General features: G+C 46.6%; 1 protein-coding gene across 2 annotated transcripts in view; it reads left to right on the top strand.

Moving 5' to 3' along the window:
- The window catches only part of GALNT15 (polypeptide N-acetylgalactosaminyltransferase 15), a 41,234-nt gene extending 29,518 nt beyond the window's left edge, over positions 1 to 11,716 (top strand). The window contains exons 6-10 of one of the 2 annotated variants that reach the window (XM_045856698.1): positions 662 to 856; positions 3,488 to 3,619; positions 4,026 to 4,130; positions 8,350 to 8,493; positions 11,153 to 11,716. In XM_045856698.1, the coding sequence (XP_045712654.1) occupies positions 662 to 856; positions 3,488 to 3,619; positions 4,026 to 4,130; positions 8,350 to 8,493; positions 11,153 to 11,299 (723 nt within the window). In that variant the 3' untranslated portion in view covers positions 11,300 to 11,716. Of the gene's footprint in view, positions 1 to 661; positions 857 to 3,487; positions 3,655 to 4,025; positions 4,131 to 8,349; positions 8,494 to 11,152 lie in introns of those variants that run through there. The other variant, XM_045856699.1, reaches the window with a different exon arrangement.
- The last annotated feature ends 5,522 nt before the right edge of the window (positions 11,717 to 17,238 follow it).

Here is a 17,238-nt window from a genome sequence, read left to right as displayed (position 1 = left end):
GGCCCCTGGGGTTTGCTGGGGCCCCCTGAGGTACCTTGGCATACAGCCTGGGAACCCCAGGCTGGATATGTTTCAGTTGGTGTGCTGCCTATGCTAGGAACGTTTTCATTTGCACCTTTATGGCCAAATGTGCAATGAAAGGCTTCCTCTCAAATGAATTCTAGGCGTGTGGGCGTCAGTGTAAGAGTTAGTGGGGAGCGGGGAGACTGTGTAAGCAAAGCCTGCTTTGATCTCCACACAGATAGTTTCTGGTGCCGCTACAGCAGGAGACTTCACGAGCTTGTAGAAACGACAGACCGCTAGGGACACGCTTTCCCGGAGGAAGCAGCCTGTGGAGAACAGGGTGCTAACCCGTGTGTCCACGCCTCCATGAGGGCTCGTCTGTGCTTGTGTCTCAAGGGGGAGCGGTCAGGCTGCTGCATGGGTGCAGCACCCTCACCCCACCGTTCCCTCCCAGGACAACCGCCCCCACTTCCCACCTTATCACTCCCCCACCCAGAACTCCCAGATCTGGCAACTCTGCTGCACCTGAGGACTATACTTACCTTTGCCATTTTGTGCTCATGATTTCCTGTGCCTCTTGCCGGCTCCTAGCAGGTCCCTCATGCCCCACGTCCTTGGAGTGGAGCGCAGAGGTGTGTATTTTGTCCTTTCACGGCAGACCTGGCTGTGTGGTGGCTCCGTGGAAATCCTTCCCTGCTCTCGGGTGGGGCACATCTACAAAAATCAGGACGCTGACTCCCCACTGGACCCAGAGGCCACCCTGCTGAACAAGGTTCGCATTGCTGAGACCTGGCTGGGCTCGTTCAAAGAAACCTTCTACAAGCACAGCCCAAAGGCCTTCTCCTTGAGCAAGGTAAGGAGAGCCCATAGGGGGCTTCTGTGCCCATCACAGGGCCGCCAGCAGGGCTGGGCCAGGGAGTGTCTCTCCTTCCTGGCTACAGTGAAGATAGAAGCTTCTGGCTTCTGCTTCCCTTGAGCTGTCCCTGTCAAGTGGCTCTTCTACCTAGTGGGACTGTCCTCCATCTCTCTCAGCCCCCCCATGGGGCACTACAGCTGCTCTTGGCCTGGAACCCCGAAGTCTGTGGGGTGACATCTGCAGGGTGCCAGCTTCATTGGGGCCCAGAGGAGAGTAAGGGATGGAACAGGTGTCAGAGGGCCCTTTCACCTGGGCAAAATGCTTAGGCTGTGCAATTATCCAAGACATGAAACAAATATAAGCATAAAAATAATCACAAAGGATCCAAAATAAGCCATAGAAAAATAAAAATTTTACACATTTAATTAAAGTCCATAAACATTGCATCTTCAGCTGGTCAACTGTCACTCAGCTTAAATCTTATGGAGTGACACAAACATGTTTCCATGTGAGACATGGGTTCACATCCACATTTACTATGCTGGGAATGGGGACCCCAGAGGTCCTTAACAGCTCCCACAAACCCCTCATCAGCCCACGCTGCTGAGTGCGGTCCATTCTCTGATCCACAAATCTTCCTTTTATGACTTTCACAAGAAGAATGGCACCTCCTACTGGTAAGTGAGCAGACCTTTTTTCTGACTTACCTGTATTTTTCGGACCATAAAATGCACCTAGGTTTTAGAGGATAATAGGGGGAAAAAATGAAGCAAAAAATGTGGTACAATATTTAGTAATATAAATAACATAATATTTTACCAATGTAAATGTAAATGCAATCAACAGCAGCATGAACAACCATTATTCCTCCCAAATTGGAAGGGGGGGGGGTGCATCTTATAGTCCAAAAATGTGGTACTTTCCTTTTGAACATTTCTATTAGTTCATGTTTTAGAAATGTCTTATTGCTTACTTTGATATCAAGATTTCAGTAACATCACTGCCTCCATGAAGGTGTTTGATAGCATGCATTTACTTTAAATTTAAATGGCTAAAAATTAATTTTGTTCCAATGATTTCGACCCTTCCATCCCCCCTCCTGCTCCACCCCCAAAATCCTCACTTGAACTTTGAGATACAGGAAGCCCAGGCAGCTGAACATGAGGCCAGGCTTCAGTGCCGGAGGAGCTGACATTCTCCTGGTTTCTCCTCGCTCACACGTGCCTGTCCAAGGGGAAAGTTCCCTGTCCACATGCCCCCGAATCTGAGGCTGGGTAGATCCGCCAGTTGGTCTCATCACCGAGAAAGGTGAAGGGGATGGCACTCTCATGAAGAAATGTTTCTGCTTTAGTAGCAAACTCCAGCCCTGGAGGAGAGCTGGGGAGGAGGATCACATGAACGCTGAGAATGCCAGGAAGCCATCAGAAAACCTTTTGTAACTCCTTAGAGGAAAGTGACAGCTTTCTTTGGTTTAATGATGGGTAAATATGCTGAACAAGACATTCCTGACAGAAGAGTTGTCCTCAAACTTTCTGTGGAAAGTAAATGGTTAAAGTGCGGATTAAATGCCTGGACCTGCTGAGTCATAGATGTGGAGCCGGGCCCAGGAACCTGCATTTTAAACACATTCCTTGGGCATTTCTGAACCAGCTGCTCAGGGGATCACACTTTGAGAAGCACGTACAGAGCATTTTGGCACTGCAGACTCAGACCTGACTCTTCCCAACATTTATATCTGAGGACTAGAGGAGGGAAGAAGCAAACCCAACCCAAACTCACTTCACATAGCCAACTAGACCAGTGTCTAATTTCCAGACTACAGGCCATCAAGTTAGAACTCCTGGGTCAGCTCCCTCTCTTTTTTTTAAAATCCCACCCCAAGAAATAAGTCCCTCTCTCTTCTTGTTTGTTTTTGGCCCTTTGAATCCCTTCTTAGCACCTTTCTCTTCCCTAACAATACCCAGGATTTAGTACTAAACTTCTGAGTAGGGTTCTTTGTATCTTATCAATACAGCCCAAAACGTTAATTTATACTAATGTCTTAAGGACTTACCTTGGTATTCATCCCAGAACAATTGTATTATAAAGGAGAATCTTAAAAAAACGGGGATAGTGTAACCCAAAGGAATGACTTGTTAATGGAGGAAATTGGGCATCTAGGGGAAAGAGGGGTAAATTCACCTTGTCCCCACCCCCGCCCCACAATTTTCCATCTTAGTTGGTCCCAGTGGCCTTCAGGTCAGCTTCTGCCTCCACGAGGCCCATCATGCTATTGTACCCCACCAACCAAAGGTGCACAGCCCCACCATGTTTTGCCAACTGCCTCAGAAAAGTCATCAAAGCACAGATATCATGGTCTTTGTAGACTGAAGATGTGAGGGCTTGTGGGAAGGGGGCGACATCCCCTACTACCTGGCAGGTTCCACAGCTATCTCTAAGGAAGACCCTCCTATTCTGTCCCACCCAAACCCTCCTCTCCTCACACTGCCCTGGGCAGCTGCGGTCTTGGGCCTCTCGTTCTGTCCTGATCCTTCAGCTTCAGCCACGTCTGTCCCTCCTCCACCTCATTAAGTTCTGATGTACAACAAGCTCTCTTCCTCCCACTGCCTGTGACTCTCCCCTCCCCAGGCTGAGAAGCCAGACTGCACAGAACGCCTGCAGCTGCAAAGGAGGCTGGGCTGTCGAACGTTCCACTGGTTTCTGGCCAATGTCTACCCTGAGCTGTACCCATCTGAACACAGGCCCAGGTTCTCTGGAAAGGCAAGGAGTGACCCAGGGAAGATGAAGAGGAAGAGGTAGGGTGGGCAGCTTCCCAAGACAGGAACCGGATGTTCCCATGGTCTTCCATGACCCTGGCCAACCAGTCCAAGCTCAGTGGAGCCTCAGAGGCTTCCATGCCTGCCCTGAGGGAGGCCCTGGGTTGCCCCTCCCAGGGGCAATCCCCCATAACCCATCCTGGAGCCCCTCACCAGGACGGGGGCTGCCTGCCTCTTCAGGAGGCCTGTCCCTTAGCATCAGTGGCTTCAGCTTGACCTCGCTCATTTTTGTGGCCCAAATGTGGCACCTTGACCTGTTCTCCAGAAAGTGAAGGAGAGGGACGGAGACTGACAGAGGGTGACTTTCCATCACGGGCGGGATTCACTTCTGTACGCATGTCCGCTTTCAGCTCCACAACACCGGACTTGGCTTCTGTGCAGACTGCCGGGCAGAAGGGGACCTCCCGGGCTGTGCCTTGATGCTGGCTCCCTGCAGTAACAGCCGGCAGCAACAGGTGGGTGGCCAGAGTTCTCCCGGTAATGCCCATCACTTCCCTTTGGGGCATCTCCTTTCAGTGGTTCCATGTCCCTTGATGGCTCACGGTCCCCCATTGGGATCCCTGCCCTGCCCACCCCACCCCCAGCTGCAAATGAGGACACTGACCACCGTCAGAGGATGTGAGACTGAGCTTGAGGGCAACAGAGAAGCTACTGAGCCAATGCTTTTATCTGGCAGATGACGAAACCGAGGCTTAGACGGTGGTCACCCGGGGTTCAGGCAGGTAAAGGAAATGAGTACCTCAAGCTGGGCAGAGGCTTCTGGGACTGAGGAGCCCATGGCCAGTACGCAAGGACAGCTGCACCTGCCCCAGCCTCAATAAATGGTTTCACTTTGTATGAAAGCGGGCCCAGAATTATGAAATCATCCAGAATTATCAAAATTTTCTGGACACTTGAAATCCAGAATTTATGGAAACGCTCCTATTAAAATTAGAAGCTATAATCAGAGGTCAAAGAAAAGCTGTGTGCCAGTAAATATCCACAAGTGTGTCATTTATGAAATATTAGGACCAGCCTGAGCTCACTAGCCAATTAGATCCTGAGGTGGGGAAAGTGGGTTACCGGAGTTGGGGAAAGTGGGCTCAGAATTCCTGACAATGCAAGGGGACCCAGAGAGTATTGCCCCTTTGCAGTGATGCCTCAGAGCCATGACTCATGCCTCATAGTCTTAAGTCTCAAGTCCTCTGGTACCGAGTCCACCCGGAGTAGACATGCCCTGCCTTTCAGGTATTGCATGGGATCTATGGGCGCCGACACTGTATCCCAGAGGTGGAGCCTCAGGGCACCACAGGAGCCTGGTGTGTGTGTGTGTGAGTGTGAGTATATGTGTCTGCGTGTGTCTGTGTGTGTGTGTGAGGCAGGGGGGAGGGCTGGGTTTGGAGCAGACAGGCCTGGTGGCCTTGGGTGACCAGCTGCTCTGCTTGCCGGCAGAGGACTTACACAGAGAAGGAGCCATTGGCTCCAGCTTTCAGAGCCTTGGCCTCCTTCAGGACGTTTCCTGTGTCCTGAGCAGTTTGGTTTGTGGAATTCCTTCTACAGCGAGAAGTAAGCAGAGGGTGCAAACGCCCCTGGGGAGAGGAGGGAAGCAGCACATAAGCTCTCCCGTGATGCCAGAGCTGGTGGGAGCCTCTCCTCATGATCGAGGCTGTGGTGACTTGTGTGGGGAGGGACCAAGAGACAGCACCAAAGACCGACTCCGTAGCTTTCCCGAAGCCCCACGCTGCAGTGTGGCTGGGGTCCTCAGTACCCAAGAAGAGTGGGGCTGCCCTGGTGACAACAAATGCTTACGGCCCAAAGCGCAGCCAAGAAGAAATGCTGGGTGTGAGCGGCAGGCGTGCCTCCCAGAGGGAGAGACCTGTGCCAGAGCCAGAGGGCCTGCTCATGTGCGTATAGAGCTCAACATGGGACAGGCCGTTTGAGATCAACATTGAGAAATCCAGGCGGCACCTGGTTAAAATCTAGGCTTAAGGAAGACGGGTCAGTCCAGTGACTAGTCCACTCCTCCTTGCTTGTGGTTCTTAACCTCTGTAGGTTACATCTTGTGGCTGCCTTACGGGGGGCAGGAGGCTCCCACGCAGGTCTGCAACTGGCTTGAGGTAGCAAGATGGGGTGACTGGCTCTGGCTCTTATGTGGTCAGGGGGCAGGCTGGGGTAAGGGTTCCCGGGCTCAGGCTGGGGCTTACCTGGTTTGAAAGCCCTGCCAACATCAAAGAAGGCAGCAACAGGCTTGCTCGTGAGCTCACCCAGAAATGGGGCAAGAGGAGAAGGAGAGGGGTGGGGCTTGGAAGCTCAGAAGTCAGACATAAGACATGTTTGTTACAGGTGACATGTTTCTTTTAAGTTGATGAACTCTAAGGACACTTTCCCAAGGAAAATGCAAAGAAGCACATCCCCAGAAAATTTTAATAATCCCAAGGGTTCACGGAGTGCTTGAAACCCCCTAGTGTTCTGGGGTCTCTAAAATTGCTAGTTGATAATTCCCAAAAGCTAAAGGAAGGAGTCAAGGTAGAACTCTGTTTCGTCCTGCAGCCCCTCAGCTGTTGGTAGACCATCCCAAGTGTCTGAGGAAGGAAGAAAAAGGTAATTGAGTCAGGGGAAGGGTCTCAAGCAGGGTCCTTCGAGCAGCCATATAGGCCCTTGGTCACCAGGAAGATCTCCCATATCTCGGAGTATCTTCTCTTCAAAATTTCCATCATGGAATAACTGCTTGAGGTGGCGGGCAGCTTCCGTGATACTGGCTGAAGGTTGGTGGGTCCACTTCTTTTCACAGCTTGGGTGATGACCTAGGAAGTCTAGCCTGCCTCCAAATCTCTCTTTCACAGCCTGAGACAGGGACATTTGAGTTAAGCCATAATACCCCAAAGGCCTCTATTAAAAACCAACAACCAAGTATAAGTTCCTAGAGATATTGATCACAGAGTCTGGTGAGGCCTTGAGAGCCTGAGGGCAAAGCCAGAGCATGTCTTGGAGGCACCCGAGTCTAGCCCTTCAGGCAGGAAGGACCAGCCGAGGTTAGGCTGGGCGGTGCAGGTCCCGAGATCCTGGGGGAAGGTGATGCTCAGGATCCATCCAGCCCCTTCAGCTTTGCCTTTTGCCAGTCTTCCCGAACACATCAATTAGGCATTCACACCTAGCACATGGGAGGAGGACACACATATAAAGTGAGGAAGCCATGCAGTGTGGCAGCAACAGCTCACCAATTTCTAGCTGCGTGTGGTACTAGGCAGGCTCCTTAACCTCTCCGAGTCTGATATTCTCGTCCGCAATGGCACTAATGCAGCCGCCCTCATGTACACAGAATGTTAGCTTTTTAGGTTTTTTAAATTTTTGGTGAAGAGGAGGATAAGCAAGGACTTGGGGAGCCAGCAAAATTGTGAACTAGAGAAGCCAAAAGCCCTTCTCCTAAAAACACCTAGATATATTGGATTTAAAAAAATAAGAAAGACCCTTTTCCATGCATAAGTAACAAAATTTGTAAGAAAGAGAAATTTCCAACAACCAAAAATCAAGAGGCAACGGAAAATAGAGCTAATGGACATGGGCCGTGCTGCCCTGCCTTGGTGGGGGGCGGGTGGGGGGAGTCACTGACAACCTCAGGAGCCAGAGGCATTGGTTCCCTGCAGGCATAAGTGACGAGAGCCTTCCTTCAGCCCATTAGAGGTGAGAAGATGGAAATGAGACTTCCTTGTCAAGCCAGTGTTGGCCTTCAAAGAGAAACTAAAAACTTCAAACTGTGAAAAGTTTGACTAGAGACATCCACACACTGCCACGGAAAGACGATAAAGCAGCTTGTCCTTCTCTGCAGGCTCTTTGAGTAGGAGACAATTTCTCTTCCCTGAATGTGTAACCGCAGGTTTGCATCTAACAAGTTATGAACAGTGTGGTCTGGGAATACACCCAGCTATCTCGTGTGCAGGGCCCAGTGCAAAACGGAAAGGTCAGGCCTCTGATGCAGCATGTGTTAAGAATTTCAAGACAGTGACAGTACAGCATTAAACCAATTATATTACTCCAAGAACATTACGTTCTTCTAAGCATGAGGCCCCAGAGGGTAGCACAGGTCTTATGCCCATGTAGCTGGCCCTATCTCCACACCACAAAACTAACAGAAAAATTAGTTCAGCCTCTGCTTGGCAGGAACAGACAGAAAAGGGTTTTGTCAGGACTCACCCCCCATCCCAGGCACACAGACTTCCCACAGGTAAAGCCCACCTGCAAAGCATGCACAGCCCAACACTTGAAAACACCAAAGGAAATAATAACCATGAGCGACCGTCAGCACATACAACAAACAACAGGGAACGTAGTTGCAGGGCCAGGTCAGCTCTCTCTAGAAAGTGCTCGCCTTGGGCCTCGGAGGGATTCCTCATCAGCCCTTTCAGCAGGACACTCCCAGAGCACGCAGCATTCTTTAATGGCCTCACCTACAGTGCGGTAGATAGAACAATGGAGGAAAACACCAGAGTCTGTAAGTATGAATGCAGGAGCAGGTGGAAGGTGGAGATGTCAGAGGCCAGGGCTAGTCGTGCAGTGTGTTTGTGGACTTGACTGAGATACAGTCTTGCTGACCACCCCCTCCCACCCCAATATCTGAAGATTTCCCCGAGGCCTCAGCTCCACTGTGAGCTCTGTGTCTCCTTCTAGCTGTGGTAACAAGCGTTCTCTCTCTCCCAGCACCTGGAGCACACTGGCAGGAAGGAGATCCACTTTGGCATCCCACAGCACCTGTGCTTCGATGTCAGGCGAGAGCAGGTGGTTCTTCAGAACTGTACCGAGGAAGGCCCCGCCATCCATCAGCAGCACTGGGACTTCCAGGAGGTCAGTAATCCATTCAGAAGAGCTTGGCAGTGCCAGTGGGCGGCGCTGTGTCCCAAGCTCTTCCAAGTGGTCAAGTTTTACCATTCAGATCTGTACCTCTGTTATTTAAATTAATGGCCTGACGGTAAGGCCTCAGGGAGGTAAAGTCAACTTTGCAGAAATGCTGGGCCATCAGAATCTTGAAATGTACTCATTCGCCATGTTCCTTATGGCTCTGACCTCCTCTGTGGCAGAGAGTGGGGACAGTCCCTTTCTGAAGTTTATTAGCTCAAGTCACAGGTAGGACCATGGAGCATGTCAACCACCTCATTAGCGTGGTCTTAGGGCACAGGGCTCTCTGCTCCACCACCAGCACAGATACCAATGTAGGTATTGCTTTCTTGTTTTGCAAATTCCACTGTGGACATTTGATCGTTTCAGGAAGACTTTGATTCCCGTCACCCCAGGGGAGAGAAGCTCTAGATCCTTTCAGAAGCTATGCACCAATAAAGAGGAAGTGAGTAAAATACAAGTACTTAGGGAGAGTGCACGTGTCCCCCATACAGAATTGGGGTAGGAAGGTGCCAGTATCAACGGCTCTTTCCCCACCTCAAATCCTTTCTGGAATAAGTTAGGGTAAAAATATACAAACAAATAAATATGCACATCTTTTTTGTTTCCTTTAACTTCGTCTTGGGAATAAAGAGGGTAAAATAAGCAGACTGGGCATTGCTATTCTTAAACAAGGCTCTGAAAGAACAAAATTATATGGTGCAGAGCTTAGGCTGAACTAACAACCAGCATCTGAGAACGAAGCCTGTGGAGCTTTGGTGACAAGTAAACCAGGACTCCGGCCCACACACGCGCAAAGAAGTTTTAGAACCAAGGCAAGGTCCTTTATGAGTGGTTATAAAGTGTCATTCTAAGCAAGTCTTGTGGGTAAGACACATTTTAGAAACAGCACTTAAAAATAGTAAGTAAAAGATTAGTGAACAAAATACACCCAACATCTTTTAGGCATTAAAGAATAAGACTTAGAAAGGGTATTATGATTCTGCCCAGGAATGACGTACTACTCATAGATGCACTATTCACAGTAGCCAACAGGTGGAAGGAACCCAGGTGTCTAATGGTGGATGAGTAGATAAACATACACCTGCAATGGAATATTATTCAGACTTAAAAAGGAAGGAAAGTCTGTCAAATGCTGCAACGTGGATGAACGTGGAGGACATCATGCTAAGTGAAATAACCCAGGCACAAAAAGAAAAGCGCTGTATGATCCCACGCATATACAGCACCCAGAGTAGTTGAATTCATACAGACAGAAAGTAGAATGGTGGTTACCAGGGGCTGGGGTGAGGAGGGGTTGTTTAATGGGTACAGAGTTTCAGTTTTGAAAGATGAAAATGTTCTGAAGATCTGTTTCAAAACAATGTGAATATACTTAACACTGCTGAACTTTACACCTAAAAATGGCGAAGATGGTAAGTTTTAAGTCATGTATTTTTACCACAATAAAAAATAAAGAGAAAAAATTAGTTGCTATTATATGCTACAACATGGATGAACCTTGAAAATATGCAAAGTGAAGAAGCCAGTCACTAAAGGCCACATGTTATTGCATTTATAGGAACTATCCATAATACACAAGTCCTTAAACACAGAAAGCATATTAGTGATTTTAGTGGTTGGAAGGAAGGAGGAATTGGAAGTGACTGCTAATGAACAGCAGTTTTGTTTTAATAGTGATGAAAATGTTCTGGAATTAGACAGTGGTGATGGTTGCATATACTCCAATAATATACTAAAAATCACCAAGCTGTATATTTTAAAATAATTAATATTATGGTATATCAATTATATTTCAAAAATACCTAAATAATAAATAAATGAATAAATGGACATTATCATCCATGCCATTAAGAACATTTAACTTGCCCTGGCTGGTGTGGCTCAGTGGATTGAGCGCCAGCCTGCAAACCAAAGGACCGCCGGTTCAATTCCCCATCAGGGCACATACCTGGGTTGCGGACTAGGCCAGCTCCCCAGCAGGAGGTGTGTGAGAGGCAAGCACACATTGATGTTTCTCTTCCTCTCTTTCTCCCTCCCTTCCTCTCTGTCTAAAATAAATAAACAAAATCTTTTTTTAAAAAAGAACACTTAACTTTTCATCGAGATGTTGATTTTTCCTTGAGAAGAGCATGGCTAGATTCAATATTAAATCTGACAGATTTGGTGTAGTTTTACTCTCTACTGTAACCTGGTAGCAGCAGTACTAAACTGCAGGGATAATAGAGGGCAGGGATTAAATTAAATCATTTAAAAGCAGAAATTGACAAGCCACTGATAACAATGAATGTCATCAATACAATAGAAAGACTGCACATGATTTTTACACTAGGCATTCTAATAACGAGAACTTTCAGGTATGGTATAATTACCCAACCACAGTAAAGGTAATTGAGTTTATGGCCCCTAGGTTCTGAATGATATCTAAATTTCAGGGTTGCCTAAATTACATTATACTTTAACCAAAATACTACAGTTCCTTACCAGTTCCAGTTCACATGACCTCTCTTAGTCTCTTAATGATTACTACAAATCTTAGAAATATCCTTCTCTGTGACTGCCTGAGGGGGACTGACTGGCTGTCTTTTCTGCCCTTCTGACTTTCCAGAATGGAATGATTGTTCACGTTGTTTCTGGGAAATGCATGGAAGCGGTGGTGCAGGAAAACAACAAAGACTTGTACTTGCGCCAGTGTGATGGAAAAGCCAGCCAGCTGTGGCACTTCGACAATGTGAAGGCTATGGATGAACACTGAATGCCAGTGTCAGAAGGAAAAGAGAAGTTTGGCAAGCAGGTATATTTCATAAGTCAGCCCCTCTGTGTTTGTGATCTTGTGATCGTGGAGAAGAAAGCTCCGTGAATGAATATAAGAAGTGTTTTCCTTCTTGCACCCATGCCATTGACTGCTGGCTGTTTCAGAAAAAGAAAAAGAAATGATCCATTGTCTTCAGCACGAGTAGATGACCATTACACAGTACAGAAGATTCTTCGTTTTCTTCCCTTCAGCACTGAGCATGTAATAATTGCTTTTAATCTCTGACTAAGGGAAGAGGCCTGGACACTCTCTGGTAGCACTTCCAGAATACATAAATCCAATTGATCAGCTTATTTCAAATGGCCTTGCCTTGGATGGTCTGTGTAGCCAACCATGAAAATTAAAGTGTAAAGAGAGCATCAAGGCCTGACATACCAGAAACCTTGAATTGGGCTTATTAGAATACATTTCATGTTCACTGGTTGAGCTATAGCTCAGAAGAAGGAAGGGAAGCGCCTGAGAGAAGAGTAGGGTTGGAGGGGAGATGGAAGAGAGCTTTGGCCAACCCTGCAGCTCAGTCCAGCAGCTGAAAAGAGTCAGTAAACCTGGGATAGGTTGTTTTCATGTTAATGAGAATTTCCTCAAACTTTCTACCTCCATTCACCCTGCCCTCATCTTTCTCTAGTTTGGTTAACCACAACCAGATTCTCATGCAATGTAGTGAATACTTCTCTGCAGTCATTGGTCTTTGGAAGGGTCAGCTCATACTGAGAATTCTACTAACAGAAGTACATACACTTGCAAAACTCTCCTGATGCCCTGTTACAGGGTTTGCAGGGACTGGATCAGAAATAGCGACCTTTGCAAAGAGGCAAACCTCCCTGAGGGGAAATGCCAGCATCTGAGCCAAAATTCACACGGGAGGAACTCGAGTTGGGTGTTAATGCTCATGAGGGCTGATGGGGCCATATCTGAGCCTGTAGGAACTGTCTGGGACCCTCAGTGTGCCCACCGGTGGCACATTCACATCTGTGGGAAGAACACGCCTCCACTAGAGCAGAGCCACACTAGCAAGAGCTGACTGGCTCTGCCTGCTCCGGTCTGGCCCAGTCTGACTGTAAGGATTGCTCAGTAGGGTTGGTTCTGCTAATCAGAAGACACCATTCACACCCATTGCTCCTCCAGATGGAGTTCACCCTTCACATGCTCAGCTTAGAAACCGTTCCTCCAAGACACTGGCTTCTTTGGGGCCATTTCAGAATGCATTGTTTCAAATAAAGAAGACTGGGTAGGAAGTGAGGGTTTCCTAACAATAGCCATCATGCTTATGTACATATTCCTTTCCACCTCCTGAAGTCAATGGCTCACTGCATTTCTCCTTCCTCAGAAGGCACTTGAGACCCATGCTAGTAGCCACTAGCCACATGTGGCTATCTAAATGTAAATGCAGGAGCTCCAGTGGCGCAATCGGTTAGTGCACAGTACTTATAAATGTAAATGCACTAAAGTTAAAGACAATGTAAACTCAGTTCCTCAGTTGTACTGGTCACATTTCAAGTGCTCAATCACCACATGTGGCTAGGGCTACTATACTGGAGAGCACAGATACAGAACATTTTATTGTTTCAAACAGTTCTATTAGAACTGATCTAAATAGATACATCATCCCATCAAGGGAAGAAATTTCAGCCATTGTCTTCTTCCTTCACACTTGTATATATTTGAAACGAATTCCTCAGATATCTTGAGTGAAGATAAAGCTAATAATTCTCAGATGGCAAACTCGTAAAGGGTATTAATGGTTGAAAAATAAAAATTAAACAGGACCTCTATTTTTTTAAATGAACTTTATTATTGGCATTGTGGGTATTTGAAGTTGCTGAAATAAATTAATATAATTAAATAAAAGGCTGAATTCAATTGTGTAAGTTGTGTTTGACAGTAATTAACAAAAAGACCCAGATGGCTCATTGCTTAATTGGTTGAGCAAAGGAAGAATATGGTGTTTCTTGCTTCCTTAACCATCCCCATGATTTATTACTTTATTACAGAAATGGCTGTCAACTCAGTCCCTGGCTGGTACTTACAGATTCTTAATTTAAACAAAACAGATGCCTCCACTTAGTTCTAAAAGAAATTTAACCTTTTCCTCATACTGTAATCAAATGTTCAAATTCCCTTCTTTATGGGCTCAGTTCTGACTTTGTCCACAGTGATTGACTTAGAAGTAGAGAAATCTGGCAGAAGATTTGATTCCCAAATTCGATCTGCACATGTCCACCTGAATTTTTATGATTGAAGTTTATTGTCTGGGTTTTAAGATTGAATTCATCACCACCAAGATCATCATTAAGTATCCCATGAAGGGACAGAGAGAAGTATTCAGCCAGCCGTCTAGAGTCCAATACTCTTCATGCTATTTCACAGACATAAAAGCAGATCTCATACCTGCAGTGGCCATGGTGTAATTCCTCTTTGGTCTCAATGCCTGAGAGCCCACTGGCCAACTCTTTATTCCAAAGACATCCAAGTCCCCAGGCCCATGATGATGATGCCGTCCTGCACCCAAACTGGACATCATTAGAGGTCATATAGAGGGAATCCCATTTCCTACTGAAGGGCCATAACAAGCCAGTTGAACACCAAGTGATCTGTAAACAGCCACCAAATCTGGACAAAGGCAACCGCCTGACCTGGGGCTGAGGGCACAATTGTGTACACTACTGTGTACACATGGTGTACACTTTTTAAAAATTATTTTTTCATATATTTTATTGGTTATGCTATTACAGTTGTTCCATTACCCTCCCTTCATTCCCCTCCACCCTGCACACCCTCTCCCCACCACATTCCCCCCTTTTAGTTCATGTCCGTGTATCATAAGTTCTTTAGGTTCTATATTTTCCATACTATTCTTGCCCTCCCCCTGTCTATTTTCTACCTACCATCTGTGCTACTTATTCTCCGTACCTTTTCCCCCTCTCTCCTCCTCCCACTCCCCTGTTGCTAACCCACCATGTGATCTCCATTTCTGTGGTTTTGTTCCTGTTCTAGTTGTTTGCTTAGTTTCTTTTTGTTTTTGTTTTAGGTGTGGTTGTTAATAATTGTGAGTTTGCTGGCATTTTACTATACATGTCTTTTATCTTCTTTTTCTTAGATAAGTCCCTTTAACATTTCATAAAATAAGGGCTTGGTGATGATGAACTTGTTTAACTTGACCTTATCTGAGAAGCACTTTATCTGCCCTTCCATTCTAAGTGAAAGTTTTACTGGATAGAGCAATCTGGGATGTAGGTCCTTGCCTTTCATGACTTGGAATACTTCTTTCCAGCCCCTTCTTGCCTGTAAGGTCACCTTTAAGAAATCAGCTGACAGTCTGATGGGAACTCCTTTGTAGGCTACTATCTCCTTATCTCTTGCTGCTTCTAGGATTTTCTCCTTCATTTTTACCTTGGCTAATGTAATTATGATGTGCCTTGGTGTGTTCCTTCTTGGGTCCAACTTCTTTGGGACTCTCTGAGCTTCCTGGACTTCCTGGAAGTCTATTTCCTTTGCCAGATTGGGGAAGTTCTCCTTTATTATTTGTTCAAATAACTTTTCCACTTGTTGCTCTTCTTCTTCTCCTTCTGGTACCCTATAATTAGGATGTTGGAATGTTTAAAGATGTCCTGGATGTTCCTAAGCCTCTCCTCATTTTTTTGAATTCTTATTTCTTCTTTCTTTTCTGGTTGTATGTTTTTTTTTCTTCCTTCTGGTCCACTCCATTGATGTGAGACCCAGCTTTCATTCCATCACTATTGGTTCCCTGTGCATTTTTCTTCATTTCACTTATTGTAGCCTGCATTTTTTCATCTAATTTGAGACCAAAATCAACCAATTCTGTGAGCATCCTGATCACCAGTGCTTTGAACTGTGCATCTGATAGGTTGGCTATCTCTTAGTCACTTAAAAGTACTGATTGTGGGACTTTCATTTGTTCTTCTGTTTGAGCCATTTTCTTTTCCCCCCTTTGGTCTGGTCATGCCTGTTATGTATGAGGGGTGGAGCCTTAGTTGTTCACCAGGGCGGGGCACCCCAGTCTCTGGGTTGTGACACTGTATGTGGGGGCAGTGTCTGGGAGGGAACAATGGCACTTGCTCCTCTCTCCGTCGGACCTCAATCCCTTCTGCTGCTTCCCTCGAGCAAACTGGACCCCTCTGGTGCCAATTCCCATGTGGGTGAGCTTATGCACTCCATGGGATTTTCCAGTGACCTCTCCTGTGAGGCTGGGAGTCCCTCCCTGCACCTCAACCCCCCCAGGTGTTTTCAATCAGTGCCCTAAGGCTCTGTTCCCCAGTGCTGGGATCCTGGGTTGCACACAGTGCCTTGCTTCACAATTGCCACCTTGCTGGGTCTGCCAGTTGCCACCCCTCAGCTGGAGTCTGCCAGCTGCCGCTTGTGTGCTCAGGGTTCACCCACTGCGGTCTTGCGCACCCTGGATGCCTTACATGCCAGGTCCGAGTGCTCTCTGATCTCTGCACCATGATCCATGCCTGGCTGCCCAACCCCGCCCCTCCTACCGGTCTGGATGACTGGGCCTATTTTAACTCCTTGGGTGCCCGACTTCCATACAGTTCAATTTTCTGTTAGTTCTGGTTATTATTCTGTTTCTAAATTATTGTTGTCCCTATCTTGGTTGTGCGAGGAGGCACAGTGTGCCTACCTATGCCTCCATCTTGGTCGGAAGTCGGTGTACGCTATTTATGATTATTGTTTAAAAGCTCTTTTAAAAATGCAACTTGTTTGTGATCATTTTGACAAAGCAAACCCCAAAGCACCTACAAGTTCTTCCCTGATTATTAGAATGCCCTGATTTATGCATTTCAAATGATTGCATTAAGCACAATAGCCAATAAGGTGATATTTTCAGGATTCTAGAATCCTGTGCTATATCTGTGTAAATAATAGTTCTTCCAATATCCCATGTTCTTTCCATTTTCAATCCTGTCTTCCATGAAGTGTGCCTTTTGGATGAGGAGGTGTGTCCTTAGCACTGTTTCAATATTGTGGGGATCTTCGCTGGTGTGGCAGTTCTTTCCACAGGTCTGGGATGCTTATATTCTCTCATCACCAAGAGATATATGTCACACCAATACACTATGCTATCATAGCAAATAAGCAGCTTGCCTAACTTTATTTGGCTTAAAAGCAGTCATTATGATCTCTTAACCTCCAGCGCAATAGTTTGCAAGGTCAGACCTAACCGATCAGAATCAGGTTTGAAAATTCAAGTTTCCCAACAATTCCCAAACTATTCAGCTAACTTGCAGTCAACTGACATTCCAGATTTTCTTTCTCTCATCTCTGGTTGAAGCTGCTTTTCCAGCACCGTGTTCTTGTGGCCTCTCTTATCTCACTCTCCCTTTCTCTCTATCTGCTCTCTATGTCCTTCCATTACCAAGTCCAAGTGACCAAAGTCAGTGGAATGAACAGCATCTGTTTCTCCAAAGGAGTTTTGGAGCACTGAGCAAATCCACAAATTGCCTGAGTTTCCAGCTCTTCTCAGCCTCAGCTCCTCTCCTGGAAGAATCCATAGTATGAAGACACAGAAATGACATTTAATATGGATGTGGGATGATAGGGCTACTAGGGGTGCTGGGGGTAGCGGCAGGGACACGGCTCTGGCCTTGAGGAGGCAGCAGGAGCTCTGGCAGACACCTGGCCCTACACAGAGGATCTACATGGAGGCAGCTATAGGGGATTCCCTGGAGATGGGCTGGAACCCAAAAATAGCTGCATCTAAGAGCCAAACATGAGATTAGCTGACCAGAAAACAAATCCTGCCAAAGCCCAAAATACAATTCTATGAGTTCTTAAGTTAAATCCCACAGTAAAGTTAAAGGACAATTTTGAAAGAAATTCCTAATTCACCCTTCAACACCACAGTTGGTGACACAGTG

Source organism: Phyllostomus hastatus, unplaced genomic scaffold (assembly GCF_019186645.2).
Source record: "Phyllostomus hastatus isolate PE091 unplaced genomic scaffold, TTU_PhHast_1.1 phas_scaffold_129, whole genome shotgun sequence".
NCBI classification, from domain to species: domain Eukaryota; kingdom Metazoa; phylum Chordata; class Mammalia; order Chiroptera; family Phyllostomidae; genus Phyllostomus; species Phyllostomus hastatus.
The sequence above is the reverse complement of the archived record's forward strand: the minus strand, read 5'-3'. Positions and strand labels throughout refer to the sequence as shown.